This window comes from Pagrus pagrus (genome assembly GCF_965226575.1).
Source record: "Pagrus pagrus genome assembly, chromosome: 18".
In the NCBI taxonomy this organism is placed as follows: Eukaryota; Metazoa; Chordata; class Actinopteri; order Spariformes; family Sparidae; genus Pagrus; species Pagrus pagrus.
The window spans coordinates 23,151,561-23,175,175 of NC_140202.1; the positions used below are offsets into that span (position 1 = coordinate 23,151,561).

The 23,615-nt window shown below is 43.3% G+C and overlaps 1 protein-coding gene across 2 annotated transcripts in view; it reads left to right on the plus strand.

Moving 5' to 3' along the window:
* The first annotated feature begins 6,546 nt into the window (after positions 1–6,546).
* The window catches only part of slc8a3 (solute carrier family 8 member 3), a 99,607-nt gene continuing 82,538 nt past the window's right edge, over positions 6,547–23,615 (plus strand). Inside the window, exons 1-2 of one of the 2 annotated variants that reach the window (XM_084381230.1) lie at positions 6,547–7,473; positions 16,525–18,392. In XM_084381230.1, coding sequence (XP_084237356.1) covers positions 16,612–18,392 — 1,781 coding nt within the window. In that variant the 5' untranslated portion in view covers positions 6,547–7,473; positions 16,525–16,611. The remainder of the gene's footprint in view (positions 7,474–16,524; positions 18,393–23,615) is intronic. The other variant, XM_084381229.1, reaches the window with a different exon arrangement.

The following is a 23,615-nucleotide window of genomic DNA, read 5'->3' on the forward strand; positions in this document are numbered from 1 at the left end:
CACGCACACACACACACACACACACACACACACACACACACACGCACGCACGCACACACACACTCCAGATGATGATTAATTACCACTGGTATTATCTCACAAGAAGGCATTTTTCACAAAGATTAGAAACGCGATCATTCAGTTCCACGAGGAAAATACCAGATATTAACATTCTTGTGAATCGACTCGGGGATCCCCCAGAGAATCCTCTAAAAAGGTTGACTTTTGGTATTTTAGTACTTAATGATGTATTTCCTTTTGAATCAGGCCGTTGGGGCAGGTCATTAGACAGTGAGGTGATTGTAAACCAATAATACTTATGGAGAGAAAAGCTGTTTGATTAATGGGTACAAAAAGTGAATTTGTCCAAAACTTTGGGATTGATAGGACATTTTAGTCACGCTTCATAAGTACACTCCTGCTGATCTTTATTTATATTCTAATTCTTTAATATATAAAACCCTAATTGGAAAAGACTATATAAACGTGTACCTAGAGTTTGTATTTTGCACTTAGTATAGTAGTTTACAATGTTGGTGGTGGAGTCCGCCATTGCCACACATGCCTGATTTACAGGAACCAGTGCATGCATGTAATCAAGCGTAACTGTAATTTAATATCTGCCTCACTGTCTAGTTTACAGCTGAATCAGAGCTGTGTTTGAATATATACATTTTTAAATATAATTGGATTCTTCAATTAGTTTTCTATTAAAAGGTATAATACATAATGTTTCATTTTATCTGTTAGGTGCCAAATATTTGCTTGTTTCAGCTCAAGTGTTTAATTTTTTTCTCATTGTAAACAGAATATCTTTGAGTTCTGGTCTGCTCGTCAAACAAAACAGGACATTTAAAGATGTCATATTTTCTGAAATTGAATAGATTACAAAGACTACTTGCTACAGGTGTAATGTATGTGTGTGTTTTCCATATTCCTCAGATAAGAAACAGGGTCAGTGAAGCTGCTGTAAGTGAAATCCTCAACCTTTACTACTGACTCGCTTAAATGTCACTTACACGGAGCTCCAGTATCAAACAACAAAAAATAGCCTTATTGTACACGGAGGGGGGAGAGAGGGAGGAAAGTGAGCGGGGAAATGGCCCTTATTTCACTTCCTCTCTCTCTCTCTCTCTCTCTCTTTCATTTCATTTCTATAAATAGACAGACGCTTGGCAGCTGAGGGGTAGTCCACGCAGAACAAATGCACCCCCTGGCTGTTTCACTTCATTCCCCACATAATGAGCCAGACGGAGCGCGCGCAGATCGCCGCCGTCACTTCCACTCTCCCCAGGACCGAGGCAGGGGCCACACGTTGCCATGGAGACGTGGCTGTTGGGCAGAGGGGGCCCGGATGGATGGCACGCAAGGCAGAGACCCTCAGACGAGTCGACCTCTCCGTCTCATCCTGTCTTTCCCCTTGTTTTTTTGACTCCCCTGCCCTTCATCCCTTCCTTCTTCCTCTCCGTCACTCAGCACCATAAGGCACGAGGAGGATGAGTAGACGAGTGTGGAGTCCAGTGGCCTACACTCGTCTTCTGTGCTCCGTGTCTCTGATGTAATGGAGTCAGTGCGGGTATCCCACTCTCGCCCATCTTCCTTTGCAAATATATTCCAGACCAGTGAACCACTGAATGCTCGGCTCCAATGGCTGCAGCCGCAGAAGGGGCACTCTCCACAGACTAACTATACTGTGTGTGTGCAAATACCGACTATGGATATTATTTGAGCTGAAAGCTTAGCGCCGGGCTCCTTTCTATCTGCATTGCACTCTGTGTATTTATGTGCTGTCAGGGTTTTATTTGAGGAGAGGATTTATTAGTACAGAGCAGTCAAGGTTATGTAGCATTATATACAGTATATACAGTACATAGTATAACCAGCTCTTCTCAGTATGATTATGTGCATACACGCCTATCAGGCCAATGCATGCACGTCTGGATGATGGTGTTTGGCTTGATACAACGAGCACGGTAATGAATCTAGTGCAGCAGCTCCTGATCTTTAAGGCATGTTGCTAGAAAAATGAAGCGGCTGTTGACAAGAATTGTGAAAAGTTCAATCAAATAAGGATTTTTCTTGTCAAACATTTTGATTTTTAAGAATGAACCTGAAAAGTCAGGTGAACAACAAAACAACACAACCTAAGAAGCCATAAAATGGCTCCATGCAGCCTGCCTGGCTCTGGAGGCCCCAAGATCCCAAATTGAAGATTTCAGATACGTCTCTTTGATTTCTGTTTGCACCCAAAGGTTAGTTGAAGATATAATATGTATGAATTCTGCATTGAAAATGTCCTAAAACTACTATTTTGTTGAGTTGTGGACTTTAGTTGCCGACGTCGCTACTTCTGGGACATGGATGTCGACGAATGAGACTTATGAATGAATGTGAATAAAACATCACCTCGTCTGTGAACACTTGTGCCTGAGCTTTTTTTTTCAGCAATGGTGGCTGTTTAATGGTGCGTTTGCCAGCAGCAAAGCGAGTATTACCGTGGGATCATTTGTGTTTTGTCACATTACTCCCGCTGTGTTCATCTGCCCCAAACAGTTTAATTACTGTATGTACATTAGCCGTTAACTAACGAGCAACGGCGCACCGAGGCTGCGTGTGTCAGTGTGTTTGGATTCGGGTCAACTCTCACTGGATTCAGCACTCACCAGAGACTCCGGTTCTCTCTCCTCTTCGTCTGCTCTCCCTTCTCTAATGTTATGTTCATGAAGTAAAGTACATTCCCCCTCCAGCTCCAGTCAGTAGTCAATATTTCCGAACATAAACAACAACAGTGGGGGTCACCTCCGCAGATCAAAGACAGATATCTTCAAACCAAATAAAACTTTATGCACGGCCAGATTGCACTACATATCACAAAGGGTTTCTTTTGCAGTTTGGGTGAACTAATCCTTTAAAAACACATGATTATCATCTAATTCAAACACTGTGTCCTTGGTGTCTTGGTGATTGGGGTGATCGGGGTCTTGGTGTTTGCCCCGTCTGACCCCGACCACCACACCACCCTCCCAACACACACATCCACCAGTGACGGGAATTGGCCCTGCAGCCCTGAGGTCTTAAGATCCTGATGCGAGGCGACTCTTTACCTTTCTCATTTCACAACTTCACTATTCATTACTGATCGTCATAAGTGGACGTCGCCCAGGGGGTGAAGTCAGTGTTAACTCCTCTGTTGACCCCCACACTGACGCCCCCTCCCTCCACTCCCTCTTTTCCCTCACCAGCCTGGCCTACTGTGTCATTGCCTGCCTGTTTTTTTCCACTGAAGTTGTTGCAACTCGAGCCTACAAATTATCAGCATGTGCAGAGTGCCGACCGCAGCACGGAGGGAGAAAATACAAATCACAAAGTGCAAGTGCAGCACTATTCTCCTGTGCTGTGCTGTATCGTTTGCCTGCTCCGGATTCTCTGCTGCTTTCACGCCAGACGTTTAAATAAAACTGATCCGGCCGCCGTCAAGTGTTCCTGTGGCAAAAAAAGGGAGTGAAATACAGGAAGGAGAGGAGAGGGCGAAGCTGCTTTACTGCCTGAGAATCAATGAAAGCAGTCAGTTTCAGGGCCACGGCCATCAAGCCGCTCCTCTCAGTGGGAAGCACAAGCAGGCCTGGTGTGTTGATTACAAGTGTAATCCATTAATCATCACTGAGCGCATGGAGGACTTTTGATGCGAGAGGCAAGAGCAGACATTGAATTCCAATCATACGATGCATGCTGGCTGCAGGTACGCTCAAAGCGCCTGCAGTGCACACCAATATGTCCAGGGCATTTTCTGCCTCCACCCTTTTCCCCGCAGATAAGAAAACTTCATTAAAAACATCCAACCATATTCTCCATACTAATTACAGCATTACATGGAGAGGAGCGGAGGATATGGGAGAGGTGGTGGTGGTGGTGGTGTTGGGGGCTGCCTGACCAGCTTTGCGTCTCATCCTACACCCCCCCGTCCGTTTAGGAAGTGATTGTTTTTGAATTTCATATTTGAATTTAACAAGTGTGGAAATCTGAACAGGCTAATAAGATTCTGAACCACAGTGCCGGACTATGTAATTAAAATCGGATCCAATTGATTTTTCCCTGCTTTGCATATAGGCTCCGTCCCAAAAGAAAAGAGGGGACTCTGCACACTGCAACGAGACGACTGCTCCAACTCTCTCCGTGTTGTTTCTGGGTGGATTAATGATAATTTATTATTGATTAATTGCTAATTAATTTTAAAGACTTTTAAGTACTTGTATTAATTTTACATACAGCCTGGTTTGCCTTGGGACTTTCAGGGGTTTTTTCCCCGACGCTTCAGGCCTGTATGATTCTGTAATTAGAGGTGGTGGCAGTGTCAACATCCTCCTGCTTTGCTCCTGTCTCTGGGGCTTCGTCTGTCTCGTCAGCACCGGTTATGGGTGATTGTGCTGCATCAAGGACTGTGTGCCCAGTGAAGCTCATTATCTACTATAGTAATGCATCTAATTGGGGTTGGGAGGATCATTGGGTTGTGCAATGCAACTGCAAGACGCAAGACAAAGAAACACAGGACGTGATGAGGATTTGGACTCTGGGCGAACCCTGAGCAGAATTTGTTAAAAAGAATACTTGGACATTTTGGAAAATACAAGATACTCAACTCAGCCTACTGTTTTGCATCATTTTTGAACTTTTAATTTTTACTTCTGCTCACTGCCATCACAGTTTGAGTTAAGCTTGTAACTCATATGCAATGTCCATGAACGTGACTACGGGAAAGAAAAAAAATTCAGTTTAAGAACTTTAATTTGAATTCTGAGTGACCATCATCTACGCGATTCTTCTGCGTACCACTAGAGGGCGCTCCATAGTTTGAGAATAGTGGGTTTAAGTAACAAGTTGCGGTCTCAGAGGAGGTTATGTGACTATTTCTTTGCCGGGTGCAGTGAGGTACAGTCATAGACTGTATATAAATAGTGGACTGAGCCACCGTGAAACCACCTAATTGGTTTATGGACTACTGTTCTTAAGTCTTGAGGTTGAAATTAACGGTTGCCATCTTGGTTTTTTGGAGCAAGAACTGACCATATTTGTACGAGTGGCTGTAGCTGGGGAGAATATCCCGCTTGGATCTGACTGAGAACCAGAGGACGGGTTGTAGTAGCAGCTTGTTAATCATAAGCTAGCCTCGCCCTAAAGCAAACCATTTCATCTATTTTACTCTAACTGGGACCATAATTTAGAAAATGAACATTATGCTGTGTTGAGGAAGACTTAAAACTAGCGATTGAGACCATAAACATAATAGGAAACTGTTTACTGAGGTAATAAATCAAGTGAGAATAAGGTCATTTTCTCATGAGCTTACATACAGTCGACTCCTTTTTGCAACCAGTGGCGTCGCCCCCGCTGGCCATTAGAAAGAATGCATGTTTAAGGCACAGCATCATTGACTTCACTTTTCAGACCCAAAAAAATGTTTTTGTATGAATTAAACAAATAAGATATTACTTGTCACGAAGTGTTTAACCTTTTGGCAAAGCCAGGCTAGTTTCCCCTTGTTTTCCATCTTCGTGCTGAGCTAAGCTTGCTGGCTTCTGGCTGACGCTACATATTTAATGGACAAACAGGAAAGTATCTTCTATCTTCTCATGTAAATGGTGACAAATTGTTACATAGAGCCCCTTTAAGTTTTAACACAACTGAAAAGAAAACATAAAATGGCTCCATATAGCTCATTCCTGCCTAATCCAAGTCTCCACTTGCCCCGAGATCCCAAATTGATTTGTTTTTTAGCCTCTTTTTTAGCTTCACTGTAGCTGCTAGACTAAAAGTGATAGCTCGAGACCTGTCTGAAGTGGGTGCAAGAGCTTGAACGCGCTTCGGGGGTGTAAATAACATCTTTTCAAATCAATTTAGGATCTCAGGACTTCTGGAGACTTGGATTATGCCGCACAAGCTGTATGGAGCCAATTAATGTTTGTTTTCCCGGTTGTTTTTTAAGCTTTAAAACAAGTTCCCATCTGCTTCAGCTGTTCAGGAGAATGATGCACCACTGTTTTGCCGTGAAGCTCCAGAAATGTTTTGTGTTTCCCATCCTGGACCGATTACTGAAGTATGGGCCTGTGGATTTTCAGGCTGAAACGCACCTGAAGCAAAGTTAATCTGAGCAGAGCTTTTAATTTTTGGGTGAACTTCTCCTTGAATAATACATCACATCATTCAGCTGCAAACATTTTTTTTTAAAGTTTGGCAGGAGAGGAGCTGTTAGTCACTCTTACACCTAACTTTACTCCATCTCAGCATTTATAAAGCCTGCCTTGTCTCTCTCTCTCTCTCTGTGTGTCCTATTTGTGGCATGCAGCCAGAATAAATGTCAGTGACTCAGTTATCATCCTCCTGCTGCCACTTTGTTCTGTGCCTTGAATTAGCAGCATCTGGCGGGGTATCCTCAGCTTTTAGAGGTAAAATAGTGGGTGATGCCTTAATTTTAAGCTGTCTCCTCCCTCCCTGTGAGCAGTTGTCATGGTGGGCTGTGGGCCTGGCTGATATTCATGCTTTGTGGTGCAGGTTTTATTCTCTCAGCCGATGGTGACGTAGTTGCGCGCCTAACCGAGCCTGTCTGTGTGACTTTTAAAAAATGGGGGGCGGAGGACTGTAGGGCGCAACCATTTCACACCACTGCCGGCGCGAGAAAGGGCCTAATATAAATAATAGTTATCTAAGGATGACAATTCAGAGATAAAGCTCATTTCCAGCAGTCATTCCGAGCTCCAGAAAACCGCTCGCAGTCAGCGCAGAGGAGACAAATCTTCATTCCGATGGTGCGCAAAGAAGTCCAGCTGACAGCCGGGTAGCTCACCAACCGGTATGCACAGCTGAGCGCCTTTCTAATCAGAGCCAGCAGTGTTTAATATGAACAGCAGTGAGCCATTTCTGTAGAGAAGAGAGCCGGTAAAGAGGAGCTCGGCGGCTGAAGAGCGACATCATAGATTTCCTGCGCTATCGCCGCGGACAGAGGGGGAGGAGGAGAGCGCTGATTCACGGCTTGCAGGAGAAGGGAGAGCCGCGCGGACGGGCTCCGAAGATCCATCTCTTATCTTAAAATACCGACCCCCACCCCCCCTTCCCTTCCCTTCCTCCCCCCCTTCCACCTCCTCCTCCTCCCTCGTCATTGACAGCTTTGCGACCCGGTCAATCCGTCAGACAGGGAGGATCTGGGGAGGAGGGCGCCAAGGCAGGAGAGGACGAAAGGCGATCACCTCTGGCCGGTTTGATCCAATCGCCAATACCCGAGCAGGCTGGGGACCTGCCTCTCCGTACAGGAGGACGACACAGCGGCTTCACCGGGGGATTTTTTAGTCCGAGGAGCACGTTTGACTCGAGATCACACTGAGACTGTTGTCAGGCTGATCTGAGCGGCATAAACAATAATAAAGGGGGCGGACAGGAGCTATTTCGCAGTCTCCACACAAACTCCCCGGAATACAAATCCAGGTACGTTCTTCATGAATTACGCATGACACTAAGCGACCAGAGGTGTTAATGAATGATGCAGCTCTCTGTCTGAATTGTTGGATGCATTTTGCAGAGCCACATCTGCAGATAAGTGATGTGATGTGATGCGATCCGTCAGTCCGGAGCGGGTTGAAGCTCTCTATCTGCTCCCACTGCTCCTCCTCATCGTGCAGATATGATCCGTTGCAACGGGCTGAAACGGATTCGTGATACCGTCTAATGGGTGTGCCATTAAAATAATTGGCGTCTGTCAACGCGAGTATCGGATACCCTGCTGAGCTCATCCTGCTGCTGATTGGCTGCACACCTGGATTCTTCCAGTTTTTATATATGTGCTCTATCTTCTCCTGCATGGCCTTGGAGTTTAATCTGGAGTGTCTCCTCGGGTCACTAATGTTTTTAGTTGGAGAAGGAGCTGATCCAGGCTCAGATATAGGCCTGTGCGCACCTTTTTAAGTTCTGGTGCGGGCCTATGGGTGCTCCAGCAGGGATTCCCCCCTCAGCCAGGTAGCACTGACATCTCTTCAGTGTGAGCGAAACGGCCTTATGATGATTAATCAGCAACAGCTGAGGCTCTCCGTGTGTCTGCTGAGTCCATGTTTACGCGCATCTCAGATAGCCTCCTTAAACAAGAGCCTCTTCCCAAAATAGGGAAGGGGAAAGAGATCTGTGAGCAGAGCAGCCGAGATCACCTCTCAGCCATACCGCTGTCCGCCTGCATCAGTCAGGAGGTATAGGAGGCAGGACTTAAAGATGCACAACATCAAATATGCAGTTTTGCTTTAAAATCTACAGTGTGAGAGGTGAAGGAGATCTGACAGCACCATGAAATGTCAGGGTATAATAAGAAAATGCACAAAGAAAGTCAGGGTAGAAATATTCAGAATGCTTGTTTGTTCAGAGAACAACAAAGTTTATTTTCTGTCTTATCAGAAGAAAGAAATTCACATTATCAAGGTTGAACTAGAGATTTTTTTGCATCTTGTCTTTTAGAAAAAAATGTGCAAATCTGCAGATCGACTAGCATTAAATGTTCAGGCTTTTAAAGGATAAGTTCACCCAAAAATGGAAATTTCTGGATGGATATTTGGGGGGTGTGTCCTACGTCCACGAAACATTTCCTGGAGCTTCACAGCAAAACAGCGTCGCAGCGTTCTCCTGAACACTTGAAGCAGATGGGGACTTGTTTTAAAACGTAAAAAGCAAAATGGCTCCATACAGCTCGTCCGGCGTAATCCAAGTCTCTGGGAACCCTGAGATCCCAAATTTAATTTGAAAATACATAATTAACGTGCCATTCTGAGCCGAAATCTTCACTACAGCTGCTTGGCCAGACATCGAGGGTGTAAATAACGTCTTTTTCATAAATCAATTAGGGATCTCATGGCTGCTGGAGACTTGGATTACGCCGGACGAGCTGTGTGGAGCCATTTTATGTTTTCTTTCAGTTGTTTTTATCAAAGTTTTTAAACAAGTCCCCACAACTCCAGAAATGTGTTGTGGACTACAAAACTTCACCTCCATTATTGTTATTTTGTTGTTTTTGTAATTTTTTTGTCTACCATCTTTTATAATGTATTCATATTTTCTGCATGGTAACGATGTGTTTCCTATAACTTGGTGATATTTTAAAATGATTTAGGTGAAGGCCTCGAATAAGCCGACCAGTGGTTCTGCCTCTACCTTCACTCTACGTCATTTATTGGTTGTGAATGCTGAGACAGTATTATTTCTTCCAGATCTGATTCTTCGTCCGCTAACTCCCTCCACATTTTTCAACATATTCACTCCATTCAAACACCAAAATATTCGTCTCAATTAGGATATTACTGCTCCTGTTTTTATCATTGATATCATTCATAATTTCAAAGATATTCAACATTTTTTCCCATTAAAGCAAAAAGCAGAATACTCAGAAAATCCCACATTTTCACACTTTTTCAATAATTTTCAAAGCTTATCTACTCGTCCACGCTTCCAGATAGAAACTCCATTCCAACTTTGAAATATTCCACAATTTGTCTTCATTCAAGGTTGTGTTAATCTTTCAAATCCCATCAAAACTTTTGAAATTATTCAACTTTCTCTGAAGCTTGGTCGTATCGCAGTTATAATGGAAGTCAATTAGAAATCCCCTCAAACCAACTCATATTCAAACTCTTCTCACTCCTTCATACATACTCATAGAAACTCCACTCGAACTGTGAAATGTTCGCAAAGATTAGGACTTTCTCACAAAAATAAAACTTTTTCATAGCATTCATACTTTTTGCACAGTCGCAGTTCAAACATTCATAACTTTTGAACCACTTTTAGATTTTTGCATCTGTGAGTGTAGAGAAGCTCCAAAAAATTCATAACCTTTGTCTTCAAATCGCTCTCATTCCCACAATGTTCACTCCAGCAGAGAAATTACAAACATCAGATTGAAGGAAAACTCGTGCCGATCGCAACAGTGGGTCTATGGAGGCAATCGGACAAAAACTTTTGGCTCGGTGGGCTTTTAAATGACAGGAACACTCACCAACTGCTGCATAAAGTCCCATTAAACTGAGAGGAAAAATATCTGGAGGCAGTCAAACACGTCCACTTTCCTGAACTGCTCTCTTTGCCACATTTCTGACAGTAAACACACAACATTTCACAAAGTGCTCACAAGTTTCTACCATAACATTATTTAAGTGATAGCAGTTACTGTTTTTGAGGGAGACGCATGATAATGTGAGGAGAGCCTCAGCTAAAATCCCTATTAAATCAACTCTCACAGTCCGTTACCACGACCAACTTAGCTACCAACACCATGGCAACCGTGAACAATTGGGCCAACACACAGAGAGACAGATTTATCAATGAGTCAGGTTAATACACATAGTGACACACACACAAACACACACATGAAGTCACATATGCACGTGTAAGCACACAGGCACAGTATGCTTTCATTTTAACTATATTCAACTATTATCTTTTCATTCATTCAAGCCAGCAACTCCATTTAATTATTTAAATGTTCCCAATCTTTGATACATTTAAATGTATTTAACTTTTCAGCCCCATTCAGAGTATTTGATTCGTCCTCACTTTAACATCTCTTCATTCTCCATCAGCTGTTTCTCAACACAAATTCAAGCCGGCACTGCGTTCAATATTCTGAATCCTTCATTCTCACCCAACTATAAGGACACTTCATGCTATTCAGACGTGACTTCAAATAAATTTAAAAAGCCACCATTTCAGTTTGGCCTTAGCTTTTCGACAAACCTTACATTTTTTCAAGCTAGCAATGTGCATTTAGTGTCAGCTCATCACAAAACTTCAAATATTCCAGGGGCGCTCGAGACCATGCATAACGTCACATGCTTTGGACCGTCGCAGAAAATCCAGCCCAAGTCCTTCACAAAGAAATCCACAGTCCAGCAGCGTTAAACAACTTAAACAAATCATCCGCAGGCTTGTATAGGCAACCGAGAGAGACGAGGACGATCTCATATTTCATGTCACGTTACGATCCGCTCACATAAAGCCAATAAAAAAAGTGATTAATACATGTAAATCCTTTTAATCAGTTTGAGCTTAGATGGCAGTTACTATCCCCTGATCTAAATGCCATGTCAGGCTTTTCCACCCTGACTTTGACATTTTTTGACTTTGTTTTAATTTGAAATTAGTTACAAAATACTTGAAGGTTCAAGTATGAGATATTTGCACAGGTATCTCCTTAAAAAATCAGTCCAACCCTCTTTAATAATGACTTTTTATTTGACTGTCTTCCTAGCTGGGAATACATCGTTGTATTAATATTGACTAAATAGATTTTGGGAGTTAGTATCGTTAGTACTCATATTGATAAATATTGAAGTACTAAGCCACAGATTCTGTGTTTTTTGATTTAGTCACATTACTGAGTTCTACTTCCTTATATTTTCAAAATAAAATAGTAGTTTAAGGTTCAATCTCTAAGAAAGTAGATTTTTGAGTCTCATTTCCAACTCGTCAAATACTGACGCTTTGGGATTGTAGGTCGGGTCGGCCGCCGTGCCAAAGTGTCAGTATTTGACGAGTTGAGAATTCGTACAAATTTGACCTTTAAGTGGGTTCACTGTCAACTATTTGTGGTTGCAGAGGTCACTGCTGGGTCTAATTGGAATATGTCAACGCTGAACTTCACCCTTAATTTAGATCTGTCAGATGCAATGTGGCTCTTAAGTTCCTGTGCAGCTTTCCCTGAACAACTTTCACTTCGTCAGTTGATTTTAATACTTTTCGGAAGCTGCTGAACAGTCTTGATTACAAATTTAAATTATAACTCCGGCGACAGCCCGCCCCTACATTCACAATGCAAAACACAATCCTTAAAACAGTAATTAGTATGCAAATTGTTTTGTGTTGCTCCTAATTTAGGGGTCACGGCTCTAATGTTGGTACACACAGAGAAATGGAGGCGCTCACGCTGCGTCACCTGACAGTTCTAATGCAATTTGTGCTGAGATGGAAAATCAATTATTCAAATACAAAATCCTGTCCAGGTCACACACCTGAACAGTGTGTCTGAGGGCTTAAATTACATTATTTTAATGAGCTTTACGCTATTGTTTAAGACCATCTACGCGTCTCTTTAATGATTTCTCAGTCAATCAACTAACCCACCGATCAATCAATAAATCAATGATTCCTTATTGGCCATATTAACCAGCATTTAAACCAAAAACACTATCTTGTGGGTGGGTGTGGGTGCCTGAGCGTGACCTGAAAAGGTTAAATAATGCTTTAGTTGCTATGAATGGATATCGTAGGAATAAAATAAACATGTATCAATATTGCTAGATACTCTCGTTAACATTTCCTCGTTATGCTGACTAAAAAACACAGTCTTGATGGAATTACATTTCTTTGAAAACATATATGCTCCTGCAAATTAGCACCATAAAACTGTAATTTTCAGGAGACAGGACTGTTATGAAAGTGAAATGATGAATGGCTGAACTACCCCTTTAACAGCCTTGCGTGCTCTCAGGCCATGGGAGTCGTATTAAGAAGATTATTAGAAGTAGTAATGGGAGAGTAGTAGAGGTCGTGCAGGCAGTTAAGTAATGCTTTTGGTAGCAGCAGTAGAGGATCTAGTGGTGGTGTGAGCAGCAGTATGAGGCCTTACTGAGGTAAAATTCAAGGTTGAGGAATTACGAGAAATAAATTGATCACATATTTTTGCAATAATTAAAACTACGATGAATAATGCCGTTATCTTATGTATCTTTTGGGAGCGCCGGAAATGAGCACAACTATAGTTTACAAAATAATCTTCCCAGCATGATTTTATTCAGTGTGTGATATTTATATCTCTAATGGGACGAGGCAGGAGGTAGTTAGGAGGATATCGACTCCCTCTGTCCAGTGTTACTGTACAGCCTTATATCTTTAAAATTCTCTGTGTAACTCTGGTAGTTTGCTGTTGGATTCATGGGTATTTGGCTTGTTTGTCATCTTGTTGTTCCTCTGCTTATCCAGTGTAGGCCGGCACATTTATTCTTCTGTATCACTGTCCTCCTTCCATACTCTGTTTACAAACAAAAGAGTCTCCGACTGTGTGTATAAAAGCTGCAGGAAATCACAGTGAAGGAAAGGAAGATCCACTTTATTCATAACAATGGATTGCATGACTACCTGTGTGTGAGTAGTCTGACTCACTGGGTGTGGACTGTGGGTATAAACCTGCCATTTGCTGACCATTTAAGCCAGCTCTCTTCTCGCTATCTGCGTGTTACTGTTTTCAAATTCCCCTCCTGTATGGGAAACAACAACAACAAACCTCCGAGCTAGCAACCTACACGCTGAAAATGGCAAGTTACCCTAACCTGGGTGCGACCCAACACATCCTCACAGCTAAACAACTGAATAGGTTGATTGCCAGTGACTTCCAAAGTGACTTATATAGCCGTCTATAAGTTAAAATAACTCACCACTGACTTTTACTTTCACAGTGGACACAGACAGTGGCACTATAAGGACTTTTTGCTTTTCTGTTATTCCACCTGACTTCCTCCTTTGCTGCTGTAATAATTACTACAGCCACTAGAGGTCGCTGCCTAACAGGAAATGTAAATATGGGTCATATAAAGCTGCTTTCACAGTCCACCTATGTGGTCATTTTCTTAATGAAGACAGGCTGCCACTAGCTTTGTACGGAGTTTCCTAGCCTGGATCCTCACTGTTTCTTGTTTCTTCGCTCTCATAGCGTCATTTTCGCTGTAGCAGACCAGAAAAAGGTCTAAAAACACTGCATTAACAGCACCAAAAGAAAGACAATGATAGCGAGCTGGTTAGTAAGCCTGCTAGCTGGTGAACATAATGAAGCAATTAGCAGCTAAAGAGTCAGATATTTCCCTCAGGAGTTGGTGGTGACCAAAAACAGAGCTAAAAGAAGCTAAAAGAAGAAGCTAACAGTGCTTCTCTGCTTCTAAACCAGGAAGAGGCACGTCCCTTAGCCTCCCAGTCCCCTCATACCCTATATTATTTTCAAATAAAGTTAATTTACAGTACGTTCTGATAGAGGTCAATGGTTGTAATTTGAGCTTTGCACACACTTTCTTCATTCCTAAAAAGTTTACTTTCGTCAGTGAGTTTCTGTGTTGATACAAAAGTCCAAACAACTGCGAAATCCATCATTTCCAGACTCAACTTTTCTCTAATTAAGTTACAACTTTGTCACTCAATTATTTCCCTGTTGTTTTTGTTTGTGCTCAGCGCCGTCGGTTCTCACAGGGATTGCATAGTTGGCTCCTGTCCATATCAACGGCTCTGCTGATTCAGTTAAATTTAAGTTCCTCGTCTCCTGCTTCTGCTGCCGTTTGCTGTCATCCCCTTGTTCTCTCTATCCTCCAGATCAGTGCGCCGTTCTGCAATCAACATCTTCTTTTTTGACATTTTCATTTCAAGCTGAGACATCCGTCATTTTTATGTTTTATCGCCTCTAAAAAAAAAAACACTTCTGGAGCGACATATCTCTCCGAATATTATCAAGGTTATGATCCCTCAAAAGACATCATAATGATACTGCCAGTGATGCAATTATGTGTACCTGTGAACCATTAAATTAGAAATATTACGAATAATTTATTCCAGAATAGATTAATTGGTTTTGTTAATGCCTGAGTTTGCACACAAGACGTTGATAGAAACTCTGCCAATTTTTTTCTCATTAGGTGTGTGTTGACACGGCCCAGGTTTCAAACACAATATTTGGCTTCAGATATGCCAGCTCCTGTTTGACTGTCCACACCTCCACTGAACATTTTGTCAGCCGTCCAAACTGGCCACTGGTCTGTCTGGATGATAGACTTCTAAAAATATCACCTGGGAGTTATTTTGAGTTCTTCAGAGTTAAATCAAATAAGAAAACCTGCATCACGTACGCCATTTAATGGAGGCTTTTATCAGAAGTGCCTTAAAGTGCCGCGAGTGCGTATTGTTCACATTCTAGTGCAGAACATAAGAATGCACTTTTAGGTATGAATACTCCAAGTTTAACTAAAGCGACAGGAAACAAGTGTGACAGTAATAAAAAAATGTAATCCCTCCAGTGAATTTAGGACAGCATGATTAACTTACACAGCCTGAATCTCTCTGAAGAGATTATTTTAATTCAGACTAAACTGCCTGTGTGTCTCAGGGGCCCTAAGGTGTGGTGGAGGCTGCTGAGAGGCCCACCACCCATCCCGCCAGAACCACTAAATAATCACAGGTACGCCTGAGAAGAAAGCCTCCATAATAAATCCCCTGTGTTCAGTCTTAAAGCTGCTCACATCTTCTAAGTTTGGGCTGGTTAACGGCTCTTCATGCTCCCGTTGCCTCTGGCCTCAGCTGTTAGCATCAAAAGAATTGTCAAGTCCGATCGCATAAGAGCTGAAGAGGTGCATAAGATGCTTAGCCGGAGCTTTTTATGAGTTCGGACAATGTCTGGATTGTTATTGTAATGCTGCTCTCTCTTGCGGAAGTGGTAAGTGTGCATTTAGGGCTCAGTGTATAATGAATTTGGACGGGACATCTGTACCCTTTGTTTCAGTTTGCCTCTTGACGGTCTCCTGCCTCCCCTCTGCTGTTTTTTTTTTGCCAATGCGACATTTTGGACAGTGCTTAGTTTGGCAACATAGCACGCCTGCTGAGCGAGCTGTTTGGTTCAGAGCTGTGTATTACCCCTGAGATTTCAGACAATCACGCTCAAATCCACATTATCGGGCACACGTATCCACATCTAAACTGAGAATAAACTTTTATGATTTGAAAATGAGCCCACAGGCTATTTTTTGTTTTAAACAAATGTTATCTACATTGTTCACATAGTGGTTTACAGACCTCTAAGCATGGGGAAGCGTTTTCCAGGCCGCCCCTCATAAATAACATAAAGGTCTCATGACTATACTGTTTGTAAAGAAGGCAGAGACTCATTGAAGTCTTGCAGAAGTATAGTTGGGTAATTCGAATTCTTGCACTCATGTAAAATTCAGAAATTCTTTGTGTGTTTCTCCCTGTGAAATGCAAACTCACAGGCTCACACACTTGTGCGACTACAACTCCTCAAACTTGGGAATTAAAAGAATGTGGAAGTCATTAAAGGATAAGTTCACCCAAAAATGAAAATTCAATCACTACCTACCCACCCACATGTGGATGGTGAGTCGGGTGAAATTTTGTAGTCCACAAAATATTTCTGGAGCTTCACAGCAAAACAACATTGCAGCATTCTCCTAAACAACTGAAGTAGATGGGTACGTGTTTTAAAACGTTAAAAAACGACCAAATAAAACATAAATTGTCTCCATACAGCCCGTCCAGCATAATCCAAGTCTCCAGAATCCCTGAAATCCCAAATTGATTTGAAAATGCTTTATTTACACCTCAACAATCAACTATCTTTCTCCAGAATCAAGATTCAAGATGTTAATTGTCACCAAGAGATAGGGAATCGCCTTCCCTGTCTTTAAGTTATGACGCAACATCCATATAATCTCTGTTGTTTCTGTCTCTTGTGTTTAGGTGGTGGGTGGAGAAAAAGCACAGCCCAGTGCTGGATCCCAGAGGGACTGTCAGTGTGGTAAGGACCCTTGAGAAGAAGAAGGGTGCATGGAGGGTTCAAGGCCTGTAAAGCCAGGGTCGTCAGCCTGCCTCTGGTTGGGGCTGGTCTCTGTGGCTGTAGCCTTCCTTTGCACAGAGGCGCGGACGACCCCGAGCCCTCTGACAAGCCCCAGCAATGCGACCTGCGCGGGAAACTCCAAGTGTCATGAAGGGATCATCCTGCCGATCTGGTATCCTGAGGATCCCTCCATGGGAGACAAGATCGCACGGGTCATTGTGTATTTTGTGGCGATGATCTACATGTTTCTCGGAGTGTCCATCATTGCCGATCGCTTCATGGCAGCCATTGAGGTCATCACTTCCCAGGAGAGGGAAATAGTCATCAAAAGGCCCAATGGGGAAACAACCACCACCACGATCCGGGTGTGGAATGAAACGGTCTCAAACCTCACCCTCATGGCCTTGGGCTCGTCTGCCCCTGAGATTATGCTCTCTGTTATCGAGGTTTGTGGACATGAGTTTAAATCTGGCGAGCTCGGGCCTGCCACAATTGTCGGCAGTGCAGCCTTCAATATGTTTGTCATCATTGGCCTCTGCGTGTCGGTCATTCCCCAAGGAGAGGTACGCAAGGTCAAACACCTCAGAGTGTTCTTCATCACTGCAGGCTGGAGCATCTTCGCTTACATCTGGCTCTACATGATTCTGGCTGTGTTTTCGCCCAATGTAGTCCAGGTCTGGGAGGGTCTTCTCACGCTGGCTTTCTTCCCCATATGTGTACTCCTCGCCTGGGTAGCAGACAGACGACTGCTCTTCTACAAGTTCATGCACAAGAAGTATCGCACTGACAAGCACAGGGGCGTCATCATCGAGACGGAGACCGAGCGCTCCAAGGGGATCGAGATGGACGGTAAAATGGTCAACTCTCACTTCATGGACGGAGGCGCGGCAAGCAATCTCATTGGTTTGATCGAGAGCAAAGAGGTGGACGAATCCCGGCGCGACATGATCCGCATCTTAAAAGACCTGAAGCAGAAGCACCCAGAGAAAGAGATGGATCAGCTGGTCGAGATGGCCAACTATTACGCTCTCTCGCACCAGCAAAAGAGCCGTGCCTTCTATCGCATCCAAGCTACACGCATGATGACAGGCGCTGGAAATATTCTGAAGAAACACGTCGCAGAGCAGGCGAAGAAGAGCACCAGCGTGCAGGAGGTGCACGTGGAAGAGCCAGAAGAGTACGTGTCTCGAATTGCATTTGAGCCCGCTGTCTATCAGTGCCTGGAGAACTGTGGCGCCGCCATTCTGACCATCGTCAGGAAGGGTGGCGACATCAACAAGACGATCTACGTGGATTATAAGACGGAGGACGGCTCGGCTAACGCTGGGGCCGACTACGAGTTCACAGAGGGATCAGTGGTGTTCAAACCAGGAGAGATGTTCAAGGAGATAAACATTGGCATCATCGACGACGACATCTTTGAAGAGGACGAGCACTTTTTTGTGCGGCTCAGTAATCTGCGCGTGCTGGAGACTGAGGACGAGGTGCTGTCCGCCAACAGTCTCCCCTACCCGAAGGCCGTACTGGGCTTCCCCACTGTGGCCACTGTGACCATTCTGGACGACGATCACTCAGGCATCTTCACCTTTGAGAGCAACTCGGTGCACGTCAGCGAGAGCATCGGTATAATGGAAATGAAAGTGCTCAGGACTTCTGGAGCGAGGGGGACGGTCATTGTGCCTTTTCGCACCGTGGAGGGACTCGCCAAAGGAGGAGGGGAGGACTTTGAAGACACCTACGGAGAGCTGGAGTTCAAAAACGATGAGACCTGGTAAGACAGCGACTCTGTTTTGTTCCTGTGGTTGTGGGGCAGTTGCTTTTTATTTATTTGTTATGGGTGATTTATTTATATGAAGTGCTCTGTAATCATTAATAAGTTGTTTTCTTTCTGTGTTTTGTTTTTGATTTGCAGTTTGATGGTGATAAACCGTCAAGAAACGATAGCTGCAGATTGTATGATGTGATAGCTAGCTTCAAAGCTGCTTTTGATACAAAGATTGTTGTCTTCTTTGCCTCTTGACATCACTTAATTTCTAAACATACTCTGGTAACCTATTAATGTGCTGTTCACACTCATCAGTGAATTTTAAACGCTTGTTTCTTTACATGGTTAGACAGCGTACCCTCTCATCTGAGCGTGCACTCTATATCCCCTTGTTTTCTTGTCAAGAGATTTTGCTCCCATCAGAGCGCAATCCTGTGCGTGTCGCATGCAACGGGGATTCAACTTTGGGATTCGTCACACAACTGTGGAAACAGGAAGTCCTTAAGTAACCCTTCCTTGCCTCTCTAATCCCTGCTGCTTTTGTTTTGTCGAACTTTGGATTTTTTTTTCTTCTGCTCGCTTTCTTTTTTCTCTGTTTTTTCTGTGTCATGTCTGCTTCGATTCAAAGAAAGCAGCGTGGAAGAAAAGGTGCAGGATAACGAAGACAGAGAGAAAATTACAACAACGAAAGTCAGAGGCCAGGCTCAGGCTCATGTAGTAATCCACACATGAAAGCCATGTTAAAAAAGCTTGCAGTTTGTTTGTGATAGTGATGTTTTATGTAAATATGCTATATAGTTGCACCATCTGTGTACAATACTGCACTACAAAACTGAGTGGGCATTTTCAGCCTTGTTATTATACCAACATACTGTACTGTAGCACGAATAGCATCAGGGCCATGTGCTGTATGATCCTATAGCCTTTTGTCCCTCGCATGTCGGGCGGTGCTCTGGGATACCGGCATGTGTACAAAACTGCGTCTCTTGAGAATTATTGATTTGTTTATTTCACAGCTTGCATCCGCTCGCATCTCACACATTGGTCTGCAGGCGCTGAATCAAACCGACATGCGTCTGTGACATCGCCCTCTCCGTCCAATCAGGACCCTCGCAGCGTACCGCGGCTCACTGGTCTGTGCTCCAGGGTGTGAGTTCCTGAGGGCTGAGGCGGCCCAGGAGACCAGCGGCGGGGGAATGAGTGTCGGGGTGATCAGCACGCTCTTGGGGCCTGCTGAGCTCCCAGGGTTTTTTGCTTGCTTTATGTGAGAGATGCTTTGTGTGCCGGGCCTGAAGGCTGCCGGGGGAGTCGAGGGGAGAGATGTGGAGAAGGACTATCATTATGAGACTGCTGTGATGTTGTTGGCATTGTGAGGGAATGCTGGTGTATCGATCTGCTCATTGTGCTGCGCGCCGTGCGGCGAGTTAGATGTTCTTACAGTGCAGCTCGGCTCCTTTTGTGAGAGCGCACAACTCGACACGCTGTGAATTGATAAATGCTGGTCGTGATCTGATAGAAGAATCAGACTTAATGGCTAAATAATTATCGCTTCCGAGCATTTCACAGAACACGAGGGACCTGCGTCAAACACGTCTAATCACCATCATTTATTCAGTCATCACACATCTCATAAATTAAAAATATTGTCACTGAATCAATAAAATGTGCCACTTGGAAGAAGAATCAGAATAATAAGTGCTTTAAAAGAATAATCTGATACCACTCTCATGTCTGAACGGTCATATGTAGCTGGAGCCGGCGGCAATTAGCTTAGCTTAGCATAAAAGCTGGAAACATGGGGGAACGGCAACAAAATCCATCTACCAGCACTTCAGATCACTAATTAACATGTTATATCTTATTTGTTTCCCCCTCCAGTCAGAATAGTGCAAAAACAACAAATTGCAGGGAGTTATGTAAACGCTAACGGTGAAAGTTGAACTGAATGTATCAGCTAATGAACGTGAGCGTCGCTAACGAGAGTTAATGATGCTCATGCACTGTTTTAAGGACTGAGGGACTGAGGTTAAGGGCCGAGCCTAAGGCCATGCTGTCTGACTCTTAACCCTTTTAGCAGGAGCTAAAATCATATAGATCAGCTGTAAATTTAAACTCTGACATTTTCAGTGATACTGCAAAGGGTAGGCTGTGTGATTACAAAAAAACGGTCAAGAAAATTACATATGTGTAGTTTTATAGTCATTGACACACAAAACAACTGTGAAGGGACAGCACAAGACATATTGTGGATATTAAACTAAACTTGCACAGTCAGCATTGAGTAATGTACTCGCTATAGAGTGATGATGAATGTTATATGATTTCTCAAAACATACAGGACATTATTCAGCTGAGTCGTTAAAACAATGAAGATTGTTCATATGCATGAACATGCTCGAGTATTAATATGAAAATCTTTCCTCCCCCCTTCAGAGACTTCTGGATCTTTTGTAGAAATGGCAGACGGCTGTTACAGAACTCCCAACAAATCTCCAGAAATTTCCATAATTACACTTGGATAGTGATGAATTAGATTTCGTGTGCATCCATAAAAAAGACAGAGAGGAGCAGTGGAAGTGACAGCTTCATCCAGAAGCATACTAGAAGATTCATGAGAACATTTCCATACACAAAACAAAGGGGATGAATGTGTAGAATATTCACTAAAGGCATAATTACATTGATGTTTCTTCCGCTGCCTTGAAAGCTTTCCTCAGGGTCGTTTTCACGCTTGCGACAAGAAAAAATTACAGAATTTATTTGCCTCCGATGCCTTCACATCCATATTTCAACTGTGGCTTGTATAGAAATTGACAATGGAAATGTGATGTTTATTTCCATTTTACATAGATGTTGAAGGACTCTTTGGCACATGGTTAAAACAGCCGCCCAGCTCCGTGGGTGTTAATTGCGAGGACTAAATGAGGGTAGAGTGTGCTCCCTGTGTAAAGGACAAGGGCTTTTTTTGATGTCCTTTAGGACAATTAGACCTCATAACGCTGCAGCTCTCATGTTCTTCCTTTCTCTCGCCCCCTGTTTTACGAGGCATTGACTCTCAATCTCTTTTGGCACACTTTGGGCCCATTGTTATCAACCAGAGTGAAAATTTATTACAGTCCTAATCTGGAGCTCTGGAATACATCACTCCAGTTCTTAGTGAGACAGTAGATCTCAGCATGAAGGATGAAGTTTAATAGTTTCTTGGTGTCTGTGCGTCAGCTCTGAGGTAATGGACATGCAAAGAGACAAATGTCAGATTTGAACCAAAATTGTGAGATGCTTTTTATTCTGCTTATTCTTTTCTATTGTCCTGTGTCCATGCCGCACGACTGTCAAGTTTCTGTCCTTGAGACAAAAAACGTGGTGGACATTTAATTACCAGTGGAAAATGCAACATTTGTTAGTTCTTCAAAATAAGACATCTGAAGAAGTCACCTTGGACTTTTGTAAACTCTGAGTGACATTTTTCACTATTCTCTAACATTTTACAGAAAAAAATTATATATCGATTGAGAAAATAATCTTTAGTGGCCCTAAAAAGAACTTTAAAACCGTTTCTAATCCTCTTGTGACCCCTCAGATTAATGTGGAGACCTTTCCGAGGGGTCCTGACCCCCCACACTGGGAACCACTGGTATGGAGTGAGTTTTTCTCTGAGAAAATTAAATGGCTGAAGGTTGCAGGCTTCTGTTTTCCCTTGACCCAGTGGAGATAACACAGCTGTTAGGTGGAGAAGCTCCATCCCTGGGGAGACGGGTGTTTAACTAAGCGCTGATGGATTCATAAACAAATGAGTGGTGTGCAGCGGACAGACCAGAATCAGCTCAAGTAATTGCCACTGTGGTCACGCCTGTATGAGCATGATCTCTCCCGTGCTTGTAAACCTGCCTTATTTTTTAAATTATAAATAGCATCGCATGAAATACGGAAAATACGCATTTGCCCTTTCCCCTGCTTATCTACCCCACCTCCTCCAGCTCGTGCAGCGCCCTCGCCCAACCTTTTTCCTTAGTATCTCCTGAATGTGTGGCTGTCACCCCTCCGGGCGTCATGACTGACAGAACACATGTCCACGCTGATCCTCATCCTGCTGACCACACAGCTTTTCCCCCTGCCAGCACTTTTCCAGACACCCTGGAATAGACCCATGAGGTTTACCTTACCGCCCCGCAGCCAGCTCTCACACACACCCAGGATCATCCCGAGCTCAGCTAATCATATTCAGTGCTGTACTTCTGTTGTTTTATTCATGGAGCTCCATACTTTCTGTTCTCTCAATAATTGGAGTGTGTCTTTGTATTTTTTACAGTGCCTCAGGGTGCAATCGCACTTTGTTTTCTTTGGTAATGCGGTGAAGTTTGTTTTGTAGTATTTTTGCATTTGCTTCATTACAGTTTACGTCTGGATGCAAGTGAACCAGGGCTTGTAAACAAATGTCACGTTGCCTCACATGTGGCTCTTTTTTTGGACAGTTTTGGTTTTGTAGTTATTAATGTTTTGTAGTTATAGTCATTGTTTAAGCAGCATTGAACTATTTCCTACTGTGAAGCAGCTTTTAAATATAGCCAAATGCTAACATCAGCATGCTAATATGCTCACAATTAAAATTTTAACATGCTAATGTTTACCAGGCTTATAATCCTTGTTAAAGCTGCTCTCTTTTCTTTTTTTTTTTTAAGGCAGCTCTCTTTGCCTCTTTCTTTTCTTCAAGCATTTTTCATTACTTGGCCTGTTTGGTAGTGTAAACCGTCACCAGGAGCTCTGTAACTGGTAGCTTTCCCTGTTATGGACATGCTACACATGGTTAGATTTGTTACATCCTTCACAGTTCAGTCGTTTGGTTCGTTTAACGGACAAAAACAAACAAATAATTCATTCTGATTTGTGTCCATTCTTCGATAATTTATATTCCTCCAGTCCGTAAGGGTCCAATGATAAAAATAATCAATAAGCCTGTGAAATCCATCGCTTACCGTCTGCCAACTTTCTTCGTCAAACAAAAACATAACTTCCTCTGACAGGAGACATATTTTCTCTTCTTCCTGCCCGGTTTTGTTGAATATATTGTTTTTTTGCATTATGTTTCTGCCTATAACATGAAAGAGACACCACCTTTATTTGTTGAGTTTCCGCCCCAGGACAGCCCCTGGAGTACTGCAAGCACACCCAGTTTGAAAGGCCAATCGGCTCTGGTCAGACAGAGGGTTCATCCTCTGGGGGTCGTGAGTT